At 58.7% G+C, this 23,664-nt stretch overlaps 1 protein-coding gene across 1 annotated transcript in view; it reads right to left on the bottom strand.

Annotated features, from left to right (window-relative positions):
- Positions 1-3,446: 3,446 nt before the first annotated feature.
- Positions 3,447-23,664, bottom strand: part of FRMD1 (FERM domain containing 1) — a 44,109-nt gene continuing 23,891 nt past the window's right edge. Inside the window, exons 3-13 of the mRNA XM_019028703.4 lie at positions 21,896-21,986; positions 14,366-14,445; positions 13,377-13,453; positions 11,494-11,680; positions 10,226-10,381; positions 9,370-9,435; positions 9,147-9,215; positions 8,187-8,361; positions 7,206-7,502; positions 5,628-5,692; positions 3,447-3,813 (exon numbers count right to left, since the gene is read on the bottom strand). Of these exons, the coding sequence (XP_018884248.1) occupies positions 3,571-3,813; positions 5,628-5,692; positions 7,206-7,502; positions 8,187-8,361; positions 9,147-9,215; positions 9,370-9,435; positions 10,226-10,381; positions 11,494-11,680; positions 13,377-13,453; positions 14,366-14,445; positions 21,896-21,986 (1,506 nt within the window). The 3' untranslated portion in view covers positions 3,447-3,570. The remainder of the gene's footprint in view (positions 3,814-5,627; positions 5,693-7,205; positions 7,503-8,186; positions 8,362-9,146; positions 9,216-9,369; positions 9,436-10,225; positions 10,382-11,493; positions 11,681-13,376; positions 13,454-14,365; positions 14,446-21,895; positions 21,987-23,664) is intronic.

The following is a 23,664-nucleotide window of genomic DNA, read 5'->3' on the forward strand; positions in this document are numbered from 1 at the left end:
CAAGGCGAAAGGAGCGTGACGGATGAACCCTGAGCGGAAGGGGCTGCCTGTCCCAAACACGGACGGCTGAGTTTTCTGCAAGTTTTACGAACTGATAAAACTTTGTGAACGCACTCGCAGGGCCACAGAGCTCAGCCTTTCCCGTGGCTCTGGCACATTTCCCTTGCCTGGGGAACCCAGAGTCCATGGGCCACGACGGGCTGATGCTCGGCTTGGGAGTCCCCTCTCCTGTGAGATCCCAGACGCAGAGGCGGTTGCCAGCTGCCCCGGGCCTCCCAGATGGGCACCTGAGGACCCCGGCCTCCTCCTGCTTGGGGTTCAGCCCAAGAGCAGAGCTTCTCAGGCTGTCAATTACTGCAGATGGAGCAGGCTTTCCTGGATGAAGGATGAGCTTTGTCTGGAATTCTCCATCTTCCGTGAGGGAGGCTGGGCTGATGGCTGCGGGCCCAGAGGAGTCCATGCTTCAACACAGGCAAGAGGGAACCGGCCCCACCCTGCCCAGGGCCACCCTGTCACCGCTCCAGACCAACTGCCTCCAGGAGCAGGGTCTGCCGCCTCCCACATCCCACCCAGCAGGGAGAGCTTCACCCTCAGACCCAGACCCCCGCAGCAGCAATGCAGGTTCCGGGGCCCAGCGAGACCCACAGAAGCAGACGCAGTAGGGGGCTGAGAAACCCAGCCTGAACAAGCCCTCTGGGTCGTTCTTGCAAGTCTGGACCTGCCAGCTTGACTGCTGACCTGGCCCCGGCCACAGGACCGGCCACCCCAGCCGGGGTCATGCGAGGCTGTGATGCTGGAGGTCCTTGGCCTGCTCCTCCGGGGTCCACAGGGACTGGGACAGGTGGGTTTCTTTTCCTCTCCACTGACAGGGTAAGACAGGGACTGGGGACTTTACCCTGTGCCCCTCCCCCACCTGCCTGCCTCATGCCACCTGGAGGCCACAAGCCCCCCTGTACACAGCGGCCTCTGCCATTTGCAGGCCACCCCCAGCCCTGCCCCCTACCCTGCTTCTTAGGAAACATCCCTGTCCCTACCAGTCGGTGTCCATTTTCCTGGAAAATAGCTGTATTGCCTAAAAGACCTCTGATCTCAATCTGTGCAAAAAGGTTGGCTTCCCCGACTTCCCACAGCCCCGCTCTCTGCTGCTTTCTGTCTGGGAAGGAGCCCCCTCCCAAGCTGGCCTTCTGCTTCTAGCTCCGCTCCTGCCCCTCCAGGTGTGGGTGACGTGGAAGGGGGCTGTGGGGAGGGGCGGTGAGCAAGGCTGAGGCTCAAGCCTTAGGGGAGTCTGCCCCGGCCCCGGCTGGGTGTGTCTGAGCTGGCAGCCCACATGGGCTTCATGTGGCCTGCCTGGCCGTCCCCTCTTGGGCAAGTCTCAGGGCAGCGGGCCTCTAATTGTCCTCTCCACATACCCTGAACACCAGAGATTAGAGTCTTTGGAGCAGCCCTACCCGGTAGTTAACAGGCATCTGGCGTAATTCTCCATGTCTGTCCACAAGGCCCAGAGGAAGGACAGAAATAGGAATCCCCAGTGGGGCCAGAGAAGTTTCTCGGGTCAGCCAGGGGCCATGGCTGCCTCGCCTCTGCCAGGACACAAAGCGCTGGGCCAGCTTCACTGATGCTTCCACAAGTTAGGGGTGGGCTGGCCCGGCCTTTGCTGCCCCTGGGGTCTATGGCGTGTGGCGAAGGTGACTGGCAGGGGAAGCCTGGACATGGGGAGTGTGCATGTATGGATGTGTGCGTGTGTGCATGTGTGTGTGCACATGCAGATGTGTGTGTGCATGTGTGTGTGCAGATGTGTGCGTGTGTGTGCATGCATGTGGATGTGTGCATGTGTGCATGTGTGTGTGCATGCATGTGGATGTGTGCGTGTGTGCATGTCTGCAGGTAGGTCTTGGCTCAGACCCTGCTTCATGGTGGACACCGCCTGCTGTGTCTCCCCAACACTGGTGTGTGCCTTCCCTCATGGTCCATGGGACTGGGCCCTTGCTTCCAAGTTTCTTCAAAGGAAGAAGACAGTCATTGCCACGGAGCGGGGCAAATCAATCATCTTGTACTAATGGGAATGGCTTTGGGAAGTGCCCACATGCTCACATCTGAGCCAGCACTAGGCGCCCCTCCCCTGCTGCACAGGAATTGTGGGCAGTCTTGCCCTCGGCAGCACTGGGGCTCGTGGCCATCTACAGAACGCAGCCTTCTGTGGCCGATGCCCCTGAGTGAGTTACAGCCAGCAACTCACCAGCCCCCCAGGCAGGGTGGTCCTGGTTCAAGCAGGAGGCATCTGCTCGGGTTCTTTATTACACGTGCCTGGGGCACACACACGATTCCCTTTCACAGAAAGGAGAGGGTCCCCCTGGGTGGACCCGTCAAAGAGGCGGCCTCAATGCACGCAGCCCTGCACGAGGCCATGGGGCTCAAGCTCATGCTTGTCTCCAGTGAGCTGGAGGGTGGTGTGGCGTGGTCTTCGCCACACACAGACAGTGAAGGGGGCAGTGGTGTTCAGGGCACAGGGCTGAATGATTGTGGCCTCTCAGTGCTCTGGGATGTGCCTGAGACTAGCAGGGATGCACGGGTCATTCCTCTAAACGCAGAGGACAGCAGGTTTGCACGTGTGCAGGAGTGTTGTGCAGGGGGAGGAGCCCTGGGGAGACCCTACCCTGGTGGCCTTCCAGAGCCCACAGAACCGAGGTCGCACTACCCGTGGAGCCCACCAGATCAGAGCAGGTGCCATGCACAGCCAGTCCCCCACTCTCCATCTGTCACCGAAGCCTCGCCCCTCCGCCAGCTGGGCTGCACCAGCCCAACCCCAGCCAGGGCAATGGCTTAAGGAAGCCACCTGTGAGCAGAGTGGGTCCTGAGGCCTCATGGCTGAGATGGGAGCAGAGTCGGCTTCAGCTCCGGGGCAGTGGGGTCTTTGGAAGCCCTGGCTTGGAAGGGAAAGCACAGCCATTGACTGCGGATGGTGGAGGAGGGTCTCTGGCTGGATCTCAGGTGACAGAGCTGGGCTTGCACCACAAGAGGGGCCTCTGTCTGGCAGGCCCAGCGCTTGCAAACAGGAGTTGCAGAGAGGGGTTCAGGTCTAGGAGGAACCTGGGTCCTGCACAGTGATGACGACTGTGAACTCTGGCTTGGGAGCTCTGGCAGCCTGTGCCCATCAGGACTGTCTCTTGGGGAGCTGGTAGTGTGGGAAACTGCAGAGCTCTCTCTCCAGGGTCTGGGCCCAGCTGTGTCACCTTCTCTCCCAGATTAGGATGGGTGACAGGCTGCCTCAAGGGCCAACACCATGGCTCTCTGGACACTTGACAGCCAGACCTTGAACCGGCTCCCTGGAGACCCTGAGGGAAAGAGCTCCCGGGTGCACCGCAGACAGGCATGAGGTGCGGGACCTGTTTGTCACCTCCCAGGTTGATGTCAGAGCCAGCTCCACACCTCTTACAGGTGAACCTGTGGAGCGTGCTGGCTGCGGAGGTGCAGGCAGCATCTGGCGGGCAGGAAGGGCTGACGGCCATGTGGAAGTGGGGTGGGCAGGGGCTGAGCCTGGCGGTGCAGACGGTACTGCTGGGTGGGTGGTGCCTACACCACAAACTCCTGTGGTGGGGTCTCTCCGAACAGGTCCAGGGCGAGACAGTTGCTGGACCTCTTGCTGGGGAGAGTGGCCCTGGTCTCGCAGGGGCCTGCCAGCCTGCAGTCCAGGGCGCAGTGGAAGGTATGGCTGAGTGAGGCGGGCGCTGGGTGCAGGGCCAGCTGGTGCAGCTGCATGTCGTCCAGGCCGTGGCTGTGCTGCTCCTCACTGACCCCGGCTTTCATTTCCTGGATCTGCAGGGAGAGGCCATGGGGTGAGGCCTGCTGCCCCCTCTCACTCCCACCACCGCAGACGGCAGCCACACTGCTTGTGGCCACAGAGCCGCACTCCCTGCCAATGCCCACCCTGCGCCGCTGTGCATGGCCAGCCTGCCCCTGGACGGGCTCCCCCAGCACACACCTCTGCGAGAGAGGCTTGGCATCTTCTTTTGATGCATTTCAGGAGGCCCCCACCTTGCCCAGCTTCTTTCCTGGGGCTGCTTTCTGCCTTTTAACTCAGTGGACCTGGACTCTTAGCATTTGGTGTAATTTAGGATCAGGTCTGAGTATGGGCCTTGAACACCAGCTCTGGAAGCACCTCAGACGTCAAGAACGGCCTCCTATTTTATACGAGAGGAAACTGTCTGGGTTCAGAGGTGACTGTCCAAGGTCCCGTCCAGGTGGGCGTCCAGCGGGCAGCGTCATCGCCCTTAAGTGACGCCTCCAGCCCGAGCTTCTCGGCTGCCATGGCCCCTCAGATCTGCCTTGGACCACTGTGCTCCCAGGAGGCAGATGAGGCCCCTGGTGGCAGGTGGCAGGGGCACGGGCAGGCCACACCGAAGGTTGCCCAGCGCCAGGGTCTGACTTGCCCTTCTACGCGTGTTTCCTTGTTTTTAATCAATACATCTTTCAAGAGTGACAGTCCCTGGCCCAGAGCTCAGGCGGCTTTGGGCAGCCGTCTCCTCCACTGAGTGGGCTGACCTGGGTTTGGGATTGCCCCCACTGGGATGGGCCTGCGCCTGCCAGGACTTGCAGCCTCCCCTCCCTCCTCCCGTGCCCAGCCCTGTTCTCTCTCCATCCAGCCTCCAGTGCCCAGCCCTGTTCTCTCTCCATCCAGCCTCCCATGCCCAGCCCTGTTCTCTCTCTCCATCCGCCTCCAGTGCCCAGCCCTGTTATCTCTCCATCCAGCCTCCGGTGCCCAGCCCTGTTCTCTCTCCATCCAGCCTCCGGTGCCCAGCCCTGTTCTCTCTCCATCCAGCCTCCCATGCCCAGCCCTGTTCTCTCTCTTCATCCAGCCTCCCGTGCCCAGCCCTGTTCTCTCTCCATGCAGCCTCCCGTGCCCAGCCCTCTTCTCTCTCCATCCACCTCCCGTGCCCAGCCCTCTTCTCTCTCCATCCAGCATCACAACTAATCAGCCACAACCGATTTTCTGTGTCTTTCCAGGGGGACTCTGAACAGGGCTGACCAGAGGGGGCCTCACCCTCCTGTGGTGGAACCGGGGGAGGGGGTTGGGGGGTGGGGAGGGCAACTCGGAGCCTGGCTGGGAACCCTGAGCCCACCTGTTCCCCACCTGGGCATCCAGGAACCACTGGCTCGCCTCTCCTCTAGCTCCTCTGGGGGATCCTAAGGCTCAGTGGCTCTACAGGAAGTGGGGGAAGCCCTGGAGCAGCCCTGCACACACAGGACTAGGCCCCGGGTGGAGGAGGTGGACGAAGGGGATGGGGCAGCCAGTCTGCTGCACGGCAGGTTGCAGGGCCCAGGTGTCCGGGTCCTGCCTACAGTGGCCCGGTGACACTCAGGGCCCGGCCACCCCAGCCCCAGGCAGGACCCCTCCCTCCCCACAGTGAGCCGACTCACTCAGCCCTGAGGCTGAGGCCTCCACCCACGTCCACCTGCCCCAATGCCCGAGAGCCTTGCTGCTCCCTGACTTGCCCGCTGCGTCTCTGGGGGTGTCAGTCGAGGGACCCTCTGATAGGCCTAGGAAGGTCCCCAGGGCCCCTGACAGGGAACCTAGGAGAAGGGGGTGGAGGAGCAGGGCCCGGGCTTCTGGCCCGCGGCGGGGACTCTACCTGGTGCACGGCCTCGGCGCTCTGGCCTCTGGTCCTGACCTCGGTGCAGGGCTCCTGGCGAGTGGCTGTGGGAGGAGGCAGCCGTGAGCACAGGTGTCTGGGTTCTGCCCGACATGGCTCCTCCCCAGGGCAGTTCCCTGCACTTCTGGGGCCCTGGTCTCGGGACCGGCATCTCCTGAGGCTCACACCGCCCCCTTGCTCTCAGTGCGGTGACTGCTTTTGCTCCATTCCCTGACATCTGATAAAACGGCCCCTTGCTGTGCAGATGCGGGATTAGCACGGTGATTCCCGCTGGGTTACAGGCCACAGAGCTTGCATACATCCTCAGAGATGGAGGCCAACCATCCCTTACTGGTGGACCAGACACTCCAAGGGCAATGGTGGACACAGTGGCTTAGTGACAGGAATGCCTGGCTCTGGGAGGCCCTGGGTGATGTTTTGTGACCCTGGATGGCCCTGGGTGACTGTAGGTGATGCTGGGCGGTCCTGGGTGACTGAGCCCTGGGGCTGGTCCCACCTGATCTCATCACATCCACCGTCAGGGCCGTGGGGACACTCAGAGACCAGCAGAGCTGACGTCCCCTTTCTGGGGCAATGAGGAAGCTCTTCAGGGCCTCATACACAGGGACTGGGCAGGACGCATCCCTCAGGACAGGGTGCTGCGTCCTGGGCCAGGTGCACACACGGTCCTACACACAGGGAATGGGCAGGGTGCATCCCTCAGGACAAGGTGCTGCGTCCTGGGCCAGGTGGACACGTGGTCCTAGAACACTCTGAATGGCTCTGTCTTCTCACTCCTACTCAACTGAGTGTAAAAAGACATGAGTCTAACCCAGGCTTTCTGATGGGAGGGAAGCTGGTAGGACAGGGCTTCCTAGGAGTAGGGGGCTTCCTAGGAGTGGGGGGCTTCCTAAGAGTTGGGGGGTCTCTAGGAGTCCAGGGGGCTTCCTAGGAGTGAGGGGACTTCTTAGGAATGGGGGGCTTCCTGGAAGTGGGGGGGCTTCCTGGAAGTGGGGGGGCTTCCTGGAAGTGGGGGGGCTTCCTAGGAGTGGGGGTCTTCCTATGTGTGGGGATGGGATTCCTGGGAGAGGGAGGTGCTCCCTGGAAGGGGAGCTTCCTAGAAGTTTTGTGGGGGGCTTCCCGGGAGGGGGAGCATTCCTTGGGAGGGGGGTTCTTCCTAGCAGTTGGGGGGGGTGCTTCCTAGGGGCCAGGGGCTTCCTAGGAGTGGGAGTGGCTCCCGAGATGGGCTTCTGAGAAAGCTAAAGGACCTGGACTCATCTGCAACCCCAAGAGGACCCCACCTCTCCTGTCTCTGATCCCAGCCTGCGGCTGCCCCTTGGCAGGAACAGGAGACTCGGGCACAGCAGGCTGCAGGCAGCTCCTCCCTGCCATCTCTGTTCTTCCGGCATGTTCTGGCATATTTCCTGGGACTCAGGTCACAGGCAGCCCAGCCCCTCACATCTGGCCACTGGAGGGCAGGCCAGGGCTTTGCTGCTTCGGTGTCTAGGGTCAGCCAAGCTGGGGCTGGCTGGACCGCACTCACTGGCCCTGGGGCCTGGGCATCTCCCTCGGGCCCACCTTGGCTGTCACCACGTGTGCTGGGGTGGCTGCGGCTGGTCCTGGGGCTGGAGGACGGCTCCTTCTCATGGAGCCCGTGGACCTCCAAGGGCACGTCCACAGACATCTCTCTGGATTCCCTGAGCCAGGAGTTGGCCTTGATGCCTGACGTGTAGGAATTGCCGTGGCTGTCGGCGGAGTGGCGTGAGAGGCAGCGGGGGCAGTGCTGGCTGCTGACCCCACTGCCCGGGAAGCTCCTGCTGGCCAGGTCCAGCTCCAGCCCATCGCTGATATAGGACTCCCGGTAGTGCTGCTTCTCTGTGGGGAGTGGGGAGCACAGTGAGGGCGAGCTGGAGAGGGACCAGCCCTGCTGATGCAGGAGGAAGAGCCCGGGAGACAGAAATGCACACCCACAGCCCAGATGAGGACGTGGAACAGAGAGGGAAACCAGGCCTGTGGGTAAACGCTGAGGCCAGGCCTTGTGCTCAAGATGAGGACATGGAACAGGGAGGGAGACCAGGCCTGTGGGTAAACACTAAGGCCAGGCCTTGTGCTCAGGTGAGGACGTGGAACAGGGAGGGAGACCAGGCCTGTGGGTAAACGCTGAGGCCAGGCCTTGTGCTCAAGGTGAGGACGTGGAACAGGGAGGGAGACCAGGCCTGTGGGTAAACACTGAGGCCTTGTCGGAACCTGCATTTCTTGCTCTTTGTGGGCACATGATGGGAGGAGAAGTGGAAAACAGACCAGGAAACTGAGAAGTGGAAATCTCAGGTGGCTCCTCAAGCTCCCAGCTTCCCCCAGTCCCATCTATAGAATTCCACTCCAGGTACAGCTGGGGGGCCACCACCTCGCCCTTCGACCTGAGCATCTGGGGGACGTGGGAGTCAGGAGGCCACAACAATAAGAGACAGAAGGCACAGTCCGGCCAGAGCCCAGTGTGCCCAGCCTAGCCCAGAAGGCGCAGTCCGGCTGCGGAGCCCAGCGTACCCAGCCCAGCCCCACCTTCCGCCTCCTCCCGCTGCCGCAGCTGTTGCAGAGTGGGCCGCACGCGGAGGTGGAGCTGGTGGCTGGCGCGCAGCAGGTGCAGCAGGTGCCTGGACCGCCAGGTGCAGCCCGTGTAGTAAACCAGCTTCTGTGCTGCGGGCAGCCCATCCAGCTGGATCTCCAGCTTCTTTCCCTGAGCAAACAGGAGAGAAGTTGCCACTCCACAGGTGGAAAACCACGCTAGCAACAGGAAAGGATGATTTTAAATGTCAGCCATGGCCCCCAGGGGGACGAGGCCCAGGTTTTCACTTCGCAGTGCAGATGGCTGTTGGCGGACGCTGTGCGCGGACACTGTGCTCTGCTCCGCCCTTGCTTGAGAGGACACAGCCCTCCTGGCTAGAAAGTGCCCGCGGCAGTGTGAGTGGAGTGGAGGTCTGGGGTGGGACGGGAAGACCTCGGTCTGGCTGTCCAGAGCAAGCCTGCTGTCCAGCAGCCCCCGCAGTCACTGCCCTTTTATCCCTGGCACCCGGGCTGTGGGGTGACCCTGGGTGACAGCTCTGGGGCCGGGACGAGAGGAACAGAGGCCACACAGGTGCGTTTCTATGACCTGCTCTTCTTTTCTCCCTTGATTTTCTCAATTGGGAGCCAGAAGTTTTCAAGAGATAACAACAACTAGACCTCACCAGGCAGCTAAACACCCCACACCTGCAGGGCCAGGGCCAGGCACAGCTAAACACCCAATGCCTGCAGGGCCAGGGCCAGGGCCAGGGCCAGGGCCAGGCGCAGCTAAACACCCCGTGCCTGCAGGGCCAGGGCCAGGCGCAAAGCCCGTGAGGCCAGGACGGCCTTGATGCCCCCGAGAGGCCGGCAGGAAGGGACCTGCACCTCGTCGGGTGCAGAATTGTCCAGAAAATGCCCCGAGGATGAAGCTGCATCTGCCCAGGCTTTCCAGGGCACGGGGACCCCCCAGACACCCACCAGAAATGCCAGCTTCCCAACGTGGGGCCAGGGGAGGTCGTACAGCAGCTGCGGAGCACGGTCCACCTCCTGCGGGACAGCAGAGGCAGGGCGCGTCCAGGCGGGGCCAGCCAGCGCCCATGACGGCTGCAGGGATGCTACACGGCCCAGACTCCAGCGGGGAAGGGAGGAGGGGGTGGGGGCAGGACGAGGGGCTCTGTGAGGCTGGAGCCCCTTCAGTCACCTGGTAGATGTGCACTCCCCTGAGGGCCAGTCCCAGGATCACGGTGGGATGACCTTCCTTCTTATCCTAGAGGACACAGGTCAGAGGTCAAGTTGTGGGCCTGGAGGTGCTGGGCCTCACTGATGGCAGAGTATGGTCAGTCTGGCTAGGGGCCGAGGCCTCCATGGACCAGGCTGAGCTCTGGGGCCCATTTACAGACAGTCTCATTCACTCCAGCATCAGATCAAAGGCATAGTTGTCATAGCACAAGCATTGCCTTTCATCATGCCAGATAAACACCAGCCACGACCTAAGAGAGCCTGGCCATGCCGGCCCTGGGGTCCTGGTCCCACTCTTAGCCACGGGGGCTCCATCCATCCCTGCCCCGGGGTCCTGGTCCCACTCTTAGCCACGGGGGCTCCATCCATCCCTGCCCTGGGGTCCTGACCACTCTTAGCCACGGGGGCTCCATCCGTCCCTGGCCTGGGGTCCTGGTCCCACTCTTAGCCACGGGGGCTCCATCCGTCCCTGGCCTGGGGTCCTGATCCCACTCTTAGCCACGGGGGCTCCATCCGTCCCTGGCCTGGGGTCCTGATCCCACTCTTAGCCACGGGGGCTCCATCCGTCCCTGCCCTGGGGTCGTGATCCCACTCTTAGCCACGGGGGCTCCATCCGTCCCTGCCCCGGGGTCCTGATCCCACTCTTAGCCATGGGGGCTCCATCCATCCCTGGCCTGGGGTCCTGATCCCACTCTTAGCCATGGGGGCTCCGTCCATCCCTGGCCTGGGGTCCTGCTCCCACTCTTAGCCATGGGGGCTCCATCCGTCCCTGGCCTGGAGTCAGAGTCCAGCCCATCGCTGGCCGCCCTGGGCTCGACCTTGTGCAGCCTGAAGAAGTGCACGGGCACGTCCTCCAGCCGGCAGGCCTCCTGGATGAAGCACAGCATGGCCTCCTTGGGGCTCAGGCCCTGGCGCTCACGGTGCAGGGTAGGCATGTGCCGGAGGATGTAGTCAATCCCCCTCTTGGTGATGATCTGAGGACAGAGCCGGGAGGTCAGCTCAGACCCCTGCTGGTCCCCCCTTCCTCCTTGCCGGCCCCCTGCTCCGAGAAGCTTCCCCAGACTCCTGCAGCTGGCGCCAACCTCGGTGGGCAGGGCCAGGGCCTGGCTGCTGAGCCCAGACCCAGAGGAAGTCTCAGTGCCCACTGTGGCCCTGGGCCCTGTCTGATTTCCTGTCCCCCTCGGGTCCTCCCCAAGGGGAATGGCAGCAGCCAGCCCTCCTCAGACGTCTGCAGGTGGGGACTCCACTCCCAATGAGCCCTGGCTCTTGGGAACCTGCCCAGTGAGGACCAGCTGGGGCCATCACCGGGACTGGGGTAATAACCACAGGGACATGGAATCACTGAGGGTGGAAATGTGGTCAGAGGCCAAGGGCACATGTGGCATCCACAGCGCTGGGAGGAAGCCTGGCTGGGCCCCACCCTGACCTCAGCGACTGCCTCAGAGCAAAGGTGAGAAGGCCCCAAGGTGCACAGGATAGAGAGGTACACAGGGATGAGCGGTCAAGGAGAGAAACCTTAAAGTTCACCCGGAACAGGGCCTGCATCCCCGGGGTGACAGCCATCAATCCGCGCGGCCATCAGGCCGGACAGCACCTGGGACTGGGCACACAGTGGCACAGCCCACACCTCTCCATGGCCCTCTTCCCGGGGGGATGCCACTCCTTCCCTTACAGGTGAGGAAGCTGAGGCTCAGAGACTCCTACGGGTCCCAGGATACTTAGAGAGAAGCAGGAAGGTTCACAGCCACAAGGCCCGTGTGGGTCACATTCCACAGCCAGGCAGCCGAGGGGCTCAGAGAGGTGAAGCCAGAGAGCAAGGCCACACAGCTGGCTGGGTGCATCAGGAGCACAGGCACCCGCACCTGCCTGCTCAGGGCCACTCCTCCCACACTGCCTGCCTTTGGGGGTGGTAAGGACCCTTGGGCCTTCAGGACAAAAGGACAGGTGATTGCCCTGTTTCCATCCCTGACCCTTGCTCCAGCAGCCCCCGCCAGGCCCTCAGTCCCCTGCTCCCATGGACGGCACCCGGTGGAGGTGGACAGGCACCAGGCTAGCGGTGCTGGGAGGAGGTGGGCCCTGACCTTACCCACTGTGGGAAGTAGGAGTGTGGCTCGAAGTACCTCCCGGCATGGGCCGGCTCCCGGTGCTCGCCCAGGTCAGCCTGCAGCGCCCAGGCAGCCAGCAGGAAGTAGGCTTCCTCCCGGTGAGCGCACTGTGACCTCAGCACGCGCTCCTTCAAGTGGCAGTAGTACAGGTGCCGTGCCCTGTGGTCGCTGGAAGGTGGCAGGGAGTGAGTTCCAGGATGACCGGTGTGGGGACTGATGGCCCCTCTGGCCCTGCCTTGTCCCTCCCCACACCAGCTCCCAGGGCTGTCCTGAGCCCCTGGTACCTAGTTCCTGTCTTGTTATACCCACAGCTGTGTCGCTGCAGGGCCAGCACGGCACAGGCCCGCACTCTTCCTGGAGCGGGGCACAGGTGACTTGCTGCCACCAAGGAGCCACTAGATGAGGCTCCACCTGCCGAGGTCCCACTCCTTCCCCAGTGAGCTCGGCCTTCACCAAACCGAGCCCCAGTGCAGGAGAGGTGCACAGAGCCTGGGCGACTCGAATCCCTGGAGGTGCACAGGGCCTGGGCAACTTGAATCCCTGGATGTGGACAGACCTGGCTCCCAGAGCTCACCGCCCAGCACGGGGCCAGGCCATGGCTGGTATTCATTAATCACAGGCCGGGTGGAGGCTCACCCAAGATGCAGGTGCAAGATCTTCTCATATAATTCCCCCGAACCGGCCCCATAGCACCAGGTAGCTCCATCCATCAACCCAACACCTTCCAGACCTCCCCTCCAAGGCTATCCAGAACCTTCCACATATTCACACACCCCTCACTCTCCAGAACCTGCCACACAACCACACACCAGTGTCTCCAGGATTCTCCACACAACCACACACCTTTCACTCTCCAGAACCCTCCCACACAACCACACGCCCCTCACTCCCTAGAACCTTCCACACAACCGCACACATCCCTTTTGGAACTGGCTGGGATTGTGCCTGCTTAGGGAATTCCTGGGAAACCCCCTTAGGTTTTCCCCCAGGGTAAACCCTGTTCACACACCCCTGAAGCTCTGTTCTGGAAGTAAGTCTCAGGATCCTCCTGAGGAACGTCTTTGTTACCCTAGAAGCTCTAAGGCAGGTCTGGAAGAAGCAGCCCCTGTTGGTTTAGAGTGCAGCCCACCAGATGTACAACTTACCCACTCCTGTCAGGGAAAGCTTCCCACTAGACACCTGCAGAGTGGGCAGTGAACAGCGAGAACCGCCACGCAGCAAGCGCAGCAGCCCTTAGCCCAGCGACCTCCAGAAGCCTTGCCCACCCCCAGATGGTATACCCACCCTAGAGAGTATGAGTCCTGGCATTTGAAGAAATACCACTTTAGGCCGGGCACGGTGGCTCACACCTGTAATCCCAGCACTTTGGGAGGTCGAGGCAGGTGGATCACCTGAGGTCGGGAGTTTGAGACCAGCTTGACCAACACAGAGAAACCCCGTCTCTACTGAAAATACAAAATTAGCCAGGTGTGGTGGCGCCCGCCTGTAATCCCAGCTACTCTGGAGACTAAGGCAGAAGAATCGCTTGAACCCAGGAGGTGGAGGTTGCAGTGAGCCGAGATTGTGCCATTGCACTCCAGCCTGGGCGACATGAGTGAAACTCCGTCTCAAAACAAAACAAAACAAAAAGAAAAAGAAAAGAAAAAGAAAAAGAAGTACCAATTTATGACAGTCTGTATACCTTTCGATTAAACAGAATTCCTGTATTAACCCCAAAGCAAACAGCTGATATAGTGGGGTTGTTTGTTTGTTTTTTGTTTTTGGATAAACTCAAATGTAATGTGTGGCCTTCAGGGGACTTCCACGTCATGCGGCAGATTTTCAGTATTCCAGGAAACACCCCTTACAGTCCGCATGCCGTTACCTTATGACCCTTCCGTTTTCCACGTAGTGCTGCACTCGGAGGAAGGCCACGAAGGGGGCTCTGGATTTCTCATTTCCCTGGTGGGGAAAATGCAAGAAAGAGCAAGTGAGCCGCAGGGAGGTGCCGCTGGCTGTCCTGTCTTCCCAGTGGGGGGGCCTGGATTGCTTCACACTCAGCTCAAAGTCGAAGCTCAGGTGTCTGCAGCCATAGCTGACAATTCGACTCATGGTATTTTCTACCCGGAGAACCCTGAGTGGGACGTGGTCTACAGCGTTCAAGAACATCTGCAAAGGCGGGCTTCGGGCGGGCACACCTGCCTGCTGCCTCAGGGCTCACCGCAGTCCCCCTGCGGACAGCCCCTCTGGATGGAGCAGCTGCGTGGACAGAAGGCAGCACATTGGTCCAGCACAGTCCACCGCGGTGCCTGCCCTCTCCCACCCCACGCATCCCACCACAGTCCACCGTGGTGCCCTGCTCTCTCCCACCCCACGTGTCCCCATGGCCCACCACAGTCCACTGCGGTGCCTGCTCTCTCCCACCCCACGCATCCCCACCGTCCCACACAGCCCACCACGGTGCCTGCCCTCTCCCACCCCACGCATCCCCGCCGTCCCGCACAGCCCGCGGCGGTACCTGCCCTCTCCCACCCCACGCATCCCCGCCGTCCCGCACAGCCCACGGCGGTACCTGCCCTCTCCCACCCCACGCATCCCCGCCGTCCCGCACAGCCCACCGCAGTGCCTGCCCTCTTCCACCCCACGCGTCCCCGCCGTCCCGCACAGCCCACCGCGGTGCCTGCCCTCTCCCACCCCACGCATCCCCGCCGTCCCGCACAGCCCACCGCGGTACCTGCCCTCTTCCACCCCACGCATCCCCGCCGTCCCGCACAGCCCACCGCAGTGCCTGCCCTCTTCCACCCCACGTGTCCCCGCCGTCCCGCACAGCCCACCGCAGTGCCTGCCCTCTCCCACCCGACACTCTACACTTACTTCATTTCTTTCTTTCTTCCAATCTTTAGAGAAGTACTTGCTGAGCTTTTGCTCCAAATCCATAAATATATACTCATTGTCTGAAAGGAAAACAAAAGGCTTCATCAGAGCAGTCACCATGCTTCTCAGGTGTCACCGTTTGTTCAAAACTGAGTGTGGCTTGGAGAGAAGAGATGCACAGCTGAAAACTGTGCGTCTGCAGCTGACGCTGCATATGGGGCTTTCCTTGGCTGACAACGCAGAAAGCATCTTAACACACATGCAGGTGTCAAATGCTTGCTTACTAAAACAATGTTCCAACGTGTAGGAATATTACAAGCTGATATTCAAAACTGGCACATGCTCCAGGCACGCCCTTTGGGAAAGCAATTTAGCAACATGTATCCCTACCCTCTTCCTCTGCAACCCAGGCACCCCTCTCTCAGCTATGGAATGAGTCATTTAAAAAACAGAGATGGCAGGGTTGGATGCGGTGGCTCAAGCTTGTAATCTCAGCAATTTTGGAGGCCAAGGCAGGAGGATTGCTTGAGGCCAGGAATTCAAGACAAGCCTGGACAACATAATGAGACCTTGTCACCACAGGAAAAAAAAAAAAAAAATAGCTGGGTGAGGCGGTGCATGCCTGTAGTCCTAGCTACTCAGGGGGCTGAGGCAGGAAGATTGCTTGATCCTGGGAGTTCAAGGCTGCAGAAAGCTATGAACGCGCCACTGCACTCCAGTGTGGGTGATAAGAGTGTGACCCTGCCTCAAACAATCAAGCAATCAATCAATAAAAATAGAGATGTCTATAATCTAGTACCAACGTGATCAACTTCAAGTCAACGATCCCAGCTTTACCTGTTAACCTGGTTTCCCTGGAAACTACAAGAGACACTTCTTTCTAAATTAGGTGTTTCTATATTTTAAAAATATTTACCAGCATGTGTTTTCTTTATGGCCTGGAAAAATTAAACAATTTTCCTAGAGAGGAAAATAAAGCCTAGAGAGACACCCTTCCTGCTGCGACTGAAAGCAATGTACAATCCCTCCGTGTCTGCTGGGAACTGGTTCCAGGACTCCCCTCGGATATCAAAACCTGGGGATGGTGTAGAGTTTGCGTGTACCCTACGCACATTCTCATGTACACCTTACATCATCTTGAGATTCCTTATAATACCTGATGCAATGTAAATGCTGTGGAAGTCTTTGTTGTACTGTGTTGTTAAGCTCATATTATTTTATTGTTGTACTATTTATTGTTATTATTTTGAGTATGTTCAACATGAGGTTAGTCAAATCCAAGGATGCGGAACCCGTGGATACAGAGCACTGTCTACTCTTATTTATATTAGAAAACCTGCAGTCCTGAGAATAAAAACCACAGGGAAAAGTTAGTCCCTGATACGGCAGTACTCCCTTACAGCCACCTGCATTACATATGAAGATACTCCATCCCCAAGTGCTAGCACGTCTGCAGATAAATGAAGACACCAGTGAGGAAGACTTACCCACAGAGGCCTGCAGAAAGGGCATCACAGGGCCAGGTGCCTGGCTCAGCCCCTCTCCGCCCTGCCTGTCTTTCTAATCCTTAGTACCCGGCTCTTCTAGATGGCGTTAGACCTAGGGGAGGCTCCAAGGTGTCACCAGCCCCAGTTTACTTTTGTGTCAGGGAGGATCAAACACTTGGCTCATCGGTAACAACCACAGCAACTCACTGCTTAGACACCGGGTGCCATGCTCTGTGCTAGACTCTGAACCAATCCCCACATCTTCAACCTGATGGCACTGTTATCTACCCCCATCTCACAGACAGGGAGGCCCAGACTTGCAGAGGCCATTCCTAGGGGAGTCCCCACCCCACCCCATAACAGGCCAAGGACCCTCAGAGCCAGGGGTTAGCAAACCAGGGCCCCAGGCCAAACCCCAGCACCCACTTGCTCTTGTTAATAAAATCTTGTTGGAAGACAGCCACAGTCATTCTATTACATCATGTCCATAGCTGCTTTCGTACTGCAAAGTCAAAATATTTACTATGTGGCCTTTTACAGAAAAAGTCTGCCAATGCCTGGTCTAAGCAAATGCTGAGTGAAAAGGTCTAGATCACCATTCTCTGGTCCTGACTCCCCCGAATTCACCATTTGGGTACTCGAGCTTGAACTCAGTGTTTGCAGCATGAGTGGCAGATGTTTAGCAATGTTTGCTAAAGGATCTGGGGTTAACCTTTGCCTCGGTAAGGTCAGCAAAAGGCCTTTTATTTGTACATTCATTACCTAAATCACCGCACTGTATCCTTACCAACTCCATCTCAAATCATAATAAGGAGGACAGAAAATGAACTCCTTAAGCTTAGTACTTCCTAGGACTTAACCTCAAACACTACGAGAACAATACTTGCGGCAACACCGATCTAGAAGATGAAACCACTTGTTTCTCAAAAGCATCACTGTCCCCCTAAACCCCTGCACCCCTAGAAGTGGGACAGCAGACATCATCACCTCTGGTGACGGGCGCACCCTTCTTAGCCCGGCCACAGTGCCCCGCTGTATGGTCAAAGCAGTCTAGATGTCACTGTGAAGACATTCTTAAGATGAAGGCGACACTCAGGCGGGGTGTGGTGGCTCATGCCCGTAATCCCAGCACTTGGGCAGGTGGATTGCATGAGCCCAGCAGTTTGAGACCAGCCTGGGCAACATAATGAGACCCGACTCCACAAAAAAATACAAAAGGTATCTGGCTGTGGTGGTATGCATCTGCAGTCCCAGCCACTCAGGAGGCTGAGGCCAGAGGATCCACCTGAGCCCGTGAGGTCGAGGCTGCAGTGAGCCATGACCATAGCACTGCATTCCAGCCTGGGTGGCAGAGTGAGATGAAGGAAAGAAAGAAGGAAGGAAAGAAAGAAAGAAGGAAGGAAGGAAGGAAAGAAAGAAGGAAGGAAAGAAAGAAGGAAGGAAGGGAGAGAGGGAGGGAAGGAGGGAGGGAGGGAAGGAGGGAGGGAGACATTTACATCAGTAGACTTTGAGTAAAGCAGATGACCTTCATACTGCGGGTGGGCCTCGTCTAGTCAGTTGGAGGACTAACAGGGAAAGACTGAGGTCCCCTCTGGAGGAAGGAACTCTGTCTCCGGATGGCCCTCGGACCCAAGATGGCAACAGTGGCTCTCCCTAGGTCTCCAGCCTGCCCTGCAGATTTGAGACTTGCCAGCCTCCAACAATCATATGAGCCAGTTCTTTACAATAAATCAGCTTCTCTCTTTCTCCCTCTATGTATCTATACACACACACACTATCTGTAGAGAGAAATGGGATCGGAAGGATACGTGTATACAGACATACACATACGCATACATCTGTCAGGAGTGTGCGTGCGTGTCCTACTTGTCCTGCTTCTCTGGAGAGCCTTGACTGGCACATGACTGTCTGCTGGAGGACGGGCATCTTGCTGCTGGAAGGGGAGATTCTGGCGTTGGCTACGGGCTCCCCTGAACCCAGCAGGGTGGGGACCACATGCACCCTCCAGAGCCTCCTCACTCTCTTCCCGGTGAGAGTCGTCCTCTCAGCTCCCGGCAGGCAGATCGGGACACACCATGGAGTCCACAGGTGCCTGTTGATTGAACAAAAGGCCTGAACTTCCCCCACTGTGCCCTGCTACACTTGACACTGGTGTGACAGCACGAGACTCCTGCAGGGCTGGCCAAGGGGCTGGACACTGGCACCCTCGCTCACTGCCACAGGAGCAAGCTCCAGGCAGCGAGGGCCAAGGCCAGGCCAGGTGGAGCCCACTCTCTCTCTATTCCTCTCTGTCTCTGTCTTATTTTGCTTTGCCTCTATATCCAAGCCCCAAATCGCATCTCTTGTTTTTTGCTATAGGCCTCAAAAATGTACAAAATTCACAAACTGTCTCAAAAATGTACACAATTTACAACTTAAGAGATAATTAAAGTAAGAAATCCAAGCACGTCCCATTTAAAAAGTCCAAATCTCCAAAGCAAGGGCTCTGACCAGAACCAAGAAGGGGGTCCTCGGGTCGAGAAGGCCCTGGGGCCACAGGGCTCTGCTGGGTGGAGGTGCCAAGCTGCAGCCCCAGGGAGGTTGAGGGGCCGGTTCTGAGTCTGTCCTCCTCCTGCAGAGGCGGATTCCTGGATCACCAGGAGGAAAGGTGACCCCAGATTCCTTTCTTGTCCCTGAGGCCAGTGAGCTCGGCCACAGGCTGTCTCAAATGTCCAGTGTCAAGGGGACAGGGAGAAAGGGGACATCGTCAAGAGGGACGTGAGAAAGGGTTGGTTAGCAGGAGTCGGAAAGCCCTCCCACCTGGGAACTCCCTCCGCAAGGTAAAGACAAGGCAAACACTGGCTGATGAGCCAGTAATCTCCCTTTGTGTGCACCTGCCTGGCCGCCAGTGGGAGCTGTTCCAGGCCACCCTCCCAGCCCCTCCTGTTGCTCAAGGCTGTCCCAGCGCTGCAGGCCCTCATCCTGCACTGACCTTCAGGACTCAAGGACCCCTGCCCCCTGCCTCCCGGGCCTCCCCACTGCTGGCCCTTGTGCTCAGACACACGGCAAATGCCTGTGAGCTCTCCCCTTAGCATCTGGGCAGCTGATGACACGGACACTGTGCCTCAATCGAAAGGGAAACAGGGTTAGAAGCCAGCCGATGGCGTCCAAGCTGGGGCTGCCGGCTTCATGACCTGTCTGCAATTCCCCAACACCGAGGATCATCAGCACGTAAACCGGGAGAATCCCTGGCCACCGGGAACCTGCCCCACCTGGGTGATGGATTCCTGGGCAACAGGAGAGATGCCCTGCCCTGCACCCCCTGCTGGGAGGGGAGGTCCTTCCCCAAGGAGCTGCCATGGACCTCTGGGGGACCCCCACACTCCACCCTCAAAACCCCCCAACACCACCTGCTGTCTCTAGGTTTCGGGGACATCAGGGGTTGTGCCTGAACTCCGGATAGGGCTGAACTCCCCGTGCCCTCACACCCGCGGTCGCCTTGCGAACCACGTCTCCCAGAGGCCCTCTCAGCCACAGCGACCCGCCCTGTGCAGGGCCTCCCATAGGGAGGGGGATGCCCTGGGGCTTTTCTCGCCTTGGGAGAGCAGGGAAGCCTCAGTGCCGAGAACTTGGGCACAGACGAAGCAGAGTGGAGCGCGGACCAGAGCTCGCCCCGCAAACACGGCGGCTCCAACATGTCGGTGAACGTCCGGCGGTGATGAACATGATGCACAACCAAAGCGGTGGGCCCTGGCCTGGGTTTTGCGGGCAGCCCCTGAATTCCCCCCAATCCCCGCCCCGCCCTCGATTTGTTTTTTGGCTGTTAAAGAGACTTTAAGCCTTTAAGAAATAAAAGATGCCAAGAACAGGGTTGGGACGCTTGAACTTTCTTCCCTCATTCCGTCCAGACTAATTTTCTTTTCATTTCTAAAATCACAGAGAGATGACACCAACCACAAAACCGAATAGCAAAACTGGACTCCCCAAAGTCAACATCCCGCCCTCCCCTGAGTGACTCTCACTGTGATTAAAAGTGGGGCCTGGAGACTTCTGTCCACAGCCCTCAGATGGCTCAGGTTCCCCTGGGGGCACGGGGTCTGGGAAGCTACATGTTTTGACTGGGCTCCTGCACAGGGTGGCATGAATGGCAGCTGTGGACAAACATATTAACTGGGCCAGAACTTCCCTGAAAACTGGGAAAAGTCCACCAGTATTCAACTTTGACAGCAAGACTGACATCTGCTGCTCCCGGGTGTAAGCCCAGTGCTGGGTGTAGTTTCCCACCTCCCCACCCCCAGTCACCCCCCCGGAACACCAAGTGAAGCTGCTGGAGGCTGGAATCGGGTGGGGGCTGCCTGACGAACACAGCAGTAAAGGGAGGCGCCCTCCAGCTCTCCCTGCTCCCCACCCTGCCTGGAGAGTCTGACACAGGAAGCCCCAGATCCACACCTGCCCTCAGGGGGCTCATGGTGCCCACTCAGGGTCCCCTGGGGGACTCAGGACTGGGTCTAAATGCATGAGGTCACATCAGAAAGGCTGGCCTGCTGGACCCCATCTTATTCCCTCTGCCCCCCAGGGTCCTCCTTTCACACCGCCCAGGGGTCCCACAGCCCCCAGAGCAGCCCTGAGATGGAGCTAGGGTTCTGCTCCAGGCAGAGATTAGGGAAGGAGGAGACTGAGACAGGGGCACTCTCGCCTCTACTTTGAGGCACAGAAGGGGCCGGGGCCACCTGCACTGAGGGAAGAGCTGGCTCCTGTCCACACTCACGATGGTCGGAAGAGAAACTTGGGATGGAACCCCAGGGCACCATGCGGGATGGTCGCAGCAAGACGGCTTCATCCAGAAGGATCCTAAAATCTCACGCTCCCTTCACAGCCCCTGACAAGGCGCTGCAGACACTGGGAGGATGGAGTGTGGGTCCCAGTGTCCCATGCAGGGTCCCCGGCTCACTCACTCCCCTAGACAGAGGCCAACTTGTTCTGGGGAGAGCTTGGGAGAGGTCAGCTCAGCCCTGTCCTCCCCAGGCAGCAAGACAGGGGGATATTCGGCCACCGCTGGTCAGCACTGAGCTTCATCTCCATCTGTCCATGCCCCATGTAGCCTCCCTCGGCTTGGCTGGGGAGAGGGGGCCAGCGCTTGTCTGTGCTGCCAACCTCAAGCCCCCACTATAGATGAGAAGCCACCAGTCCTTAGTAAGACTGGATACAGGCGCTGCCACTCACTTCCTGGGGCAGCAAAAAGTGCACATGAAGCACTTTGGGTTCTCACGGCTCTTCCATGTGACACAATCCAGCTGCAGGGTCTGTGGAGCCCAGGGGGCCGGCCCCACTCCCCTCCACCTGCCGTCTGCATGTACTAGAACTCCAGGTAAGAATTCACATAGATCCAGGGTCCTGCTGCTGCACAGAGGTTTCCAGAAGCCCCTGGAGCCAACTGCCCCCCAGAACAGCACAATCGGTATTGTGCAGGTGTGGTGTGTGCATGTGTACATGTGTGAGTGGTGTGTAACTGCATGTGTGTGGTGCGCACATGTGTACATGTGCGAGTGGTGTGTAACTGTGTGCATGTGTGTGGTGCATGCATGTGTACATGTGTGAGTGGTGTGTGTGTGCATGTGTGTGGTGTATGTATGTGTACATGTGAGTGGTGTGTAACTGTGTGCATGTGTGTGGTGCATGCATGTGTACAAGTGTGAGTGGTGTGTGCATGTGTGTGGCGTGTGCATGTGTACACGTGCAAGTGGTGTGTCACTGTGTGCACTGTGCATGTGTGTGGTGTGCATGTGTACACGTGCAAGTGGTGTGTCACTGTGTGCACTGTGCATGTGTGTGGTGTGCATGTGTACATGGTGCAAATGGTGTGTACCTGCACGTGTGTGGTGTGTGCATGTGTACATGTGAGTGGTGTGTAACTGTGTGCATTGTGCATGGTGTGTGCATGTGTACATATGAGAGTGGTGTGTAACTGTGTACATTATGGATGTGTGTGGTGTGCCCACCCCCTTGACCTCCAGCAGATGCGGCCCCTGGGCATTCCTGCAGGTGGGGACTGAGCGATGCTTACTTCTGACCACACAGAGGCCAAAGAACTGGGCGTCTCTGATGCTCGCCACGTTGCACACTTGCTGGAAAAGCTCGCGGCCAGTAGCCTTCACCTGCAAAAGAGGTGGGGAGGGGTTCAGGGAGGGGCCGGCACCTGTCCCCAGGGAGGCCACCTCAGCAAACGAGGCCCAGCGGGGCACCAGGTGGACGACCCAGTCAGGCATCCCCTGCAGGTAACAGGTCTGGGTCTCTCACTCTCTCCCAAAGCTAAACACCACCGCATGCCCATCAGAGCGCCTGTGAGTGCCGGGAAGTGAGGGTGGAGGGGGTGGGGTGCTCTGGACAGTGGATCAGGGCTGCCCCCTCCATCCCTGTCTGTCTCTGGTGTGAGGATTTCCCGAGACCAGTCAGGGACACATGATGCAGCGTCACCTCCAGGGCCGCCCTCTGGGCTCTGTCCTCGCACGGCACAAACGAATGCTTGGCTCCCCATGAGCGCGAGCATCGGTGTCTCACATCATCCATCGCCCAATTGATGCGAGTGATCCCAACAGTGTTCCTACAGCTGAGCCTCTCACGGCAGCCTCTAAACACCCAGCGTCTGGTGCGTGTCCCTGTTTCCGGCGTCCCGTGTCCACATTTCCGGTGCCCGGTGTCCACATTTCCGGTGTCCCGTGTCCGCATTTCCGGCGTCTCGCATGTGACACTACTTCACGCCTGTTCAGCCCCGGCATGGATGGGATTGGCGGGCATCCCCTGCAGAGCTCTTCCTGAGTCCTGTCTGTTGCAGCGCTGGGGCCCATCCCTGGTCACCGGGCAGCAGAGGCGGCGTTCTCAGGCAGAATCGCAGGGCGCCAAGCCTGTGACGGAGGGTGCAGGACGGTAGCCGTGCGCTCTGCTCTCAGACTCTCCCGAGGACCCTCACTTGGGGCTCCAAGAGGAAACCTCACAGCAGGGCACAGCTGGGGCAGCTGGATCTGCAGGAGGCCATTTTGCGATTCTTCATTTGCATGTTTCAAGTCAAATGAGTATCCAGCTTATTAATCCTGAGTTAATCCTGAGTTACTGTAAGACTGACTTCCTTATTGATATGGTTTGGCTGTGTCCCCACCCAAATCGCATCTTGAATTGTAGTTCTCATAATCTTCCTGTGCTGTGAGAGTGACCCGGTGGGAGGTGACTGCATCACGGGGGTGGTTTCCCCCATCCGGTTCTCACGATAGTGAGAGAGTTCTCATGAGATCTGATGGTTTTATAAGGCACTTCCCCCTTCGCTGGGCACTCATTCTCTCTCCTGCCACCCTGTGAAGAGGTGCCTTCTGCCATGACTGTAAGTTTCCTGAGGCCTCCCCAGCCATGTGGAACTGTGAGTCAATTAAACCTCTTTCCTTTATAAATTACCAAGTCTTGGGTATGTCTTTATTAGCAGCGTGAGAACAGACTAATATGATTATTGTCTGCTTAACGTGGTGAGGGGCAGGCCCCACAGTGACAGTAACACAGATCTTCAGTGACGGTCTTCCCAGCCCATCCCTTTCGAATAACTAGGCTTGACACATATTTGGTTGAATACAGGGTTCCTGTCTAACTGCAGACACAGGTGTGCACACACTCCAATAGAGCATTCCCTGTCTAACTACAGATACACACGAGTATACACCCCAATAGAGGGTTCCTGTCCAACTGTAGATATGGATGCGTGCACACCCCAACAGAGGGTTCCTGTCCTACTGCAGACAGAGATGTGTGCACACCTGACAGAGGGTTCCTCTCCTACTGCAGACACAGATG

The sequence above is a fragment of the Gorilla gorilla genome, chromosome 5 (assembly GCF_029281585.2).
Source record: "Gorilla gorilla gorilla isolate KB3781 chromosome 5, NHGRI_mGorGor1-v2.1_pri, whole genome shotgun sequence".
Taxonomy (NCBI): domain Eukaryota; kingdom Metazoa; phylum Chordata; class Mammalia; order Primates; family Hominidae; genus Gorilla; species Gorilla gorilla.